The sequence below is a fragment of the Notothenia coriiceps genome, unplaced genomic scaffold, assembly GCF_000735185.1.
Source record: "Notothenia coriiceps isolate Sejong01 unplaced genomic scaffold, NC01 NC01_scaffold00000339, whole genome shotgun sequence".
Taxonomy (NCBI): Eukaryota; Metazoa; Chordata; class Actinopteri; order Perciformes; family Nototheniidae; genus Notothenia; species Notothenia coriiceps.
In genome coordinates, this window is record NW_011333040.1 from 21,328,846 (window position 1) to 21,333,482 (window position 4,637).

At 42.7% G+C, this 4,637-nt stretch overlaps 1 protein-coding gene across 1 annotated transcript; it reads left to right on the forward strand.

Moving 5' to 3' along the window:
- The first annotated feature begins 618 nt into the window (after positions 1-618).
- Positions 619-2,570, forward strand: LOC104948768 (uncharacterized). Its single transcript, XM_010774999.1, has 2 exons — positions 619-674; positions 1,864-2,570. The coding sequence occupies exon 2, from the start codon at positions 1,872-1,874 to the stop codon at positions 2,523-2,525; it is 654 nt and encodes a 217-aa protein (XP_010773301.1). The 5' UTR covers positions 619-674; positions 1,864-1,871; the 3' UTR covers positions 2,526-2,570.
- Positions 2,571-4,637: the final 2,067 nt, after the last annotated feature.

Below are 4,637 nucleotides of genomic sequence, written 5' to 3' on the forward strand. Positions count from 1 at the left end.
TTGTCTGAAAGACGGTTACTATAAACAGCATGCAATCAACACTTTGCCCTCCAGCTTTTTTTGAAGAGAGGATCAAATATTTAATTGCAAAGTAGCTGTTGGAGCAACTTAAAATTACATTAAGACACAATCAAAACAGGATATGTAAAAGGTATAAAAAGAGATACAGCTTTCACTCAAATTAATTAAAAAAGTTTGATATATCCTATAAGTGTCTTCAAAAAAAATTGTTTTCCTTCTTACTGCCCTCACCAAGTGGTCAGAGTCAGACCATTAGCAGAAACTGCTACTTTGCATTTAATATATGAAATAACCAAAATTCAACTTGTATCCTTTGGAAGGATGTTTTAGCGGTGTTTGTCACCATCTGTGGGAGAACAGAGTTTCATGCAGGATGAACCTTCATGGTGTGGATAGAGATAAACTCACATAGCCAAAGCAAGAGAGAGTTAGTGTTGCTTAGCACAAACCAGACCTAAGCTGGAAAAATGTAGTTCTGATTTAAATACTGCTATGTCAATAGAAATGAACATGCAAACAAGAAGATTGCTATTATTTTTGCATCAAACGCTTTTATTTTTGCAAGGCGGAACTGTTCCCTTCAGATTCGTGGGGAGGGATTTGCTGGTCGGACTCGGTTGTTGCTTACATTTTTCGGAACAGGAACTACACTGGTGAGTGTTTTCTTTATTAAATGATGTTCTCTGCAACTACTGTATGACCTTATTAATAGATACGTAGCGTTGTTTACAAAAAGGTTCGTGTTGTCGTGTAAGAGTGTGCGAAAATAGAAGACGTGCTGTCAAAGCATTGTGGTTTAAAGGCCTGGACAGCTAACGTTAGCTGTGCTAGGCGGCTAATGACAGCAGCACATCAACTTCCTCAACGCTGGCAGGCAGCCCTTTATGTCTTTTGCTCTTCTTTGTTCCTGTTTGTTTGTTTCGCGCTGTAGTCTTGACCCACTTGCCTTTGCTCAACCTCCAGAGGCGTTGTTTACTAAAGGCTTGAAAATGCAATGCAAGCTACTGTAAACACCAAGTAAGTTTGAGTCCAAGCTAATGCTAAGCTAAGCAACCTTATATTACGTAATTTCAGACCTAACCAAAAGTAACTGTAATCCATAAACCTCTCCATACAACAGCTACTGTTGTGGTTCAATAGTGTATAATGACATTAATAGGATACAATGGAACACAATGATAAGGTTTATGCAGATATATCCGTTACTTTAGCTAAATAAAAGTAGAATCTCTTTTTTAAATGTAACTTAGCCAACAGGGCATCATAAACACTGATGGAACAATAAACATAAACAATACAAACAACTGCCACACCCCAGCAATGCGTACCACAATGTCCAGTAAATATTCAACACCAACCCTTAAACGTGTTCAGCTTTCTAAAACGGTGTCAGGGGGAAATTCAGGAGCAATTACATTGTGCAAGGGTCACATTTTCTCTCTGCTCTAAAATGGAGTAAAGTCGACTTAAAACCAATTTGATTTCATGTATTTTCTTAATGAGGCATGCCAATTCATAAACCGCAGCATTGTTAGGTTATGGTTACAGCCGTTTCTCAACACTTCATTTTTAAGAATATAAAAGTTGTATTAATAAACTTCTCTTGCAGCAGACTATAATGTTTCCTTTGTTCTATCCCTGATCCAGTAACAGAGAAAGGGTTACAAATGAGTACGAGTAGTACATCTCAGATACCACATAAGCAGTGGTCCTTTATAACCATAATACCCAGCGGCCCTATTAAGCAGTGGTTCATAGAAGTATGGTAACTCCACCCTAATTGGATAATGGATTCAATATAGATGTAATAATGTCTAACAGTCTCTATCCCTCCTCCAACAGGCGGAGGGATGAGTCTCTCCCCTGTGATTGGCACAGACGTGCCAGAAACAGCTAATGGGGATGTGGCCCCCATCTCTCCAGAAAACGGCCCTCATGATCCGACCTCGGTGAAATGTGGGGGCAGCAGAGTGCCCTGTCCTGGAGAGGGATCAGAGGACACTGACAACCACGTAGAAGTGGAGAACAAAGTTTACGATGGCGAAGGCTGCTTGGACTCAGAGACATTGAATAATGGTAGAACATCTAGTTTATCGTTACGCTCTTCTGACGAGCCGGACGCCTCCCTCCCTGCTGCCACATGCACAGGAGACTCAGAGGACTCAGAATCTGGCTCCAAAGACACAGATATTCATGAGGCCTCTAACACTGTAGGGCCTCCTGGTACAGCTCTGCTGTGGGTCCCTGCACAGCGAGCACACTTCAAAGAGTTACCTCCCCGAGAAGGCCCTGCCAAGTCGGACAGACAGCCGAGGGAGACGGACACCGACAGCCGAGACGAGGAGGAAGATGGAGAGAAGGAGAAACAGGATGAAGAGGAAGATGAGAAGAATGAAAAAAAGTGGATTCATCAGCGAGCAGGAGGGAGAAAAAGGGTAGAGGTGATTATATTGTCCTTTAGCAGATTACATGTACCAGCAGGAGCAGATGGATTGAAGAGATAGTACCGGTCATGAGATGTAATGAACTCCTCCTGAACAAAGGTCAATGTAAGTAAATGCTTTAGAGCCTTTAGGAATGAACTGTTGGCTTTAAAGAAGAGTGGATCATAATTCTAATGCTTGAGGATGAGACAATAAACTTTTGATCATAGAGAAGAGATGTGAAGCTTTAAAGCTGGTTTCCTAATGATCTGTCAGCATCATTGAATAAGCAGAAATGTAACCGTTCCTCTTTACTTCCTCTCCTGCTTTTCAGTCTTCACGACACTACTCCTCCTCCGCCCCTGGTCCCAGCACCTCGTCCTCTTCCTCCACCCCGCCTCCTCTTCTTCCCTCAGACGAACTCCCCTGCCCCCCCCACGTCATGGCTCAGGTCTGGGTACGCAACGTCCGGGGGATGCAGGACAGCAAGAGCCTGGATGAAATCAGCCAATCGTGTGGAGGTAGATTTGATGTTGTGTGTGTTGCAGTGTGGCTCATCCCTTTAGTGTATGTAAATGAACATAAACATTTGGAAATCAGTCATTTCTGGAACTTTTTTACAATTTTATCCATCCGTTGTTTGCGTTTTCTCCTCAGGTGGTTTGGGGGCCCGAGGAGGGGGCAGAGGGGGCCAGTCAGAGGGCCGACGAGCCACCATCTCCTCGGCTCTGGAGCTAGAGGGGACGGTCCACCAGGAGGGGGATCTGACTCACTTCATCTGCAAGAACCTGGAGCAGAAAATCAAGATGAGCTCCAAGCCCAGCCTGGACTGCAGCGACTGTGAGTATGAAGCTGAGGCAGAACCTTAAACGGTTTCATTTCAGCAAACAAAGTTAATTTTCTTCTTTTAATTATTGTAATTCATAACCAATTTAAAATACATCTCACTCAATAACCTACACATTTTATTTAAATTAATAATCCTTATATGGAAAGGATTTAGAACTCCTGTAAGTGTGTGAAGAGAAGTAGGTGTGCATACGAGTGTAATAATGTGAGTGCATTTCATGTACTTTTACAGTTTGTGCTTGTTTTGCATTTGTGCTAAGAACGTGTGTTCGTGCAGTATATATACTGATTGACATAGATGATATGCATGTTGCCTCTATGTACGTTGCTTTCATTACTGTGTTTTTCAGGAGGGTCTAACACAGTGGTTCCCAAAGTGGGGGGTGCAGAGGCATGACAGGGGGGGCGCAAGAGACCAGGAGGAACAATGGTTATTTAAAAAAAGATACAAAATAAATAAATCACAGTGCATGACATTAAGGATTTTGGGAGATGGCCCTGTGGGCCATCTAAGCTAATTTACAGATGGCCCTTAGCCCAATAGAGATTGCCCTGAAAAATTCGCGCGGACGAAATGGCACGAAGGGTTTGGGGGGCCTCCCCCTAGAAAATAAAAGATTTTTGAAGGTCTTACTGTAGATGCTTTCTGGTACATTCTCAAGACTGAATTATAAGATGAACCACCACAATATTATATTGTACAATTTCAATTTTATTCTGGGTGCTGCCGTTCACAATCGGGTCTTTACGGGTTGGTGTGAACTATTGAAAGGTCTAGTATCTCATACTCTTCTTTGTACACACCCTTGTCACAAAAGTCAGTGAGAAGTTTTTTGAGAGTGATGTTAGTTAGCTCGGGAACTTCGGTATTAAGGCTGCAGCTAGTCTTAGATCATGCAAGTCTAGACCGGTAATTATAAGGTCAACTCTGCTTCATGCCAGTAACTGGCCTCACTAGGGGTCACAATTGAACACAGGTTTTTGTTCCGGCCTCCTCTGTAAGGGAGATCGTGGTCGTGCAGCGGGAGAAAACAACACGAAGCGCCTACGCGAGCCGAGGAGGAGCTGCGCGACGTAAGCCAGTCAGAAAGGTTACTCCTTCGTAAGTAAGCTGGTTGAATTGGTCATCTATTGTAATGTTTGTAAAATTGTCCCGGTATTATCACATTTATTACAAACAAACCCGTCAATGTTGAACGTACATTACAAAAGATGAAAAATGAAACCCTTCCGTAAACGGAAGTAGTCTACCTTTCACAGAACTGGTTGTTGATTTCATAAGAATATCGCGATCACGTCCCGTACGTTCGCTCCGTTTGTGTTCGTTCCTTTGTTTGTTTGTTC

What these genes read in the sequence shown, in the direction of transcription:
- LOC104948768 (XM_010774999.1), top strand. Translation starts at nt 1,872, where the DNA reads ATGAGTCTCTCCCCTGTGATTGGCACAGACGTGCCAGAAACAGCTAAT.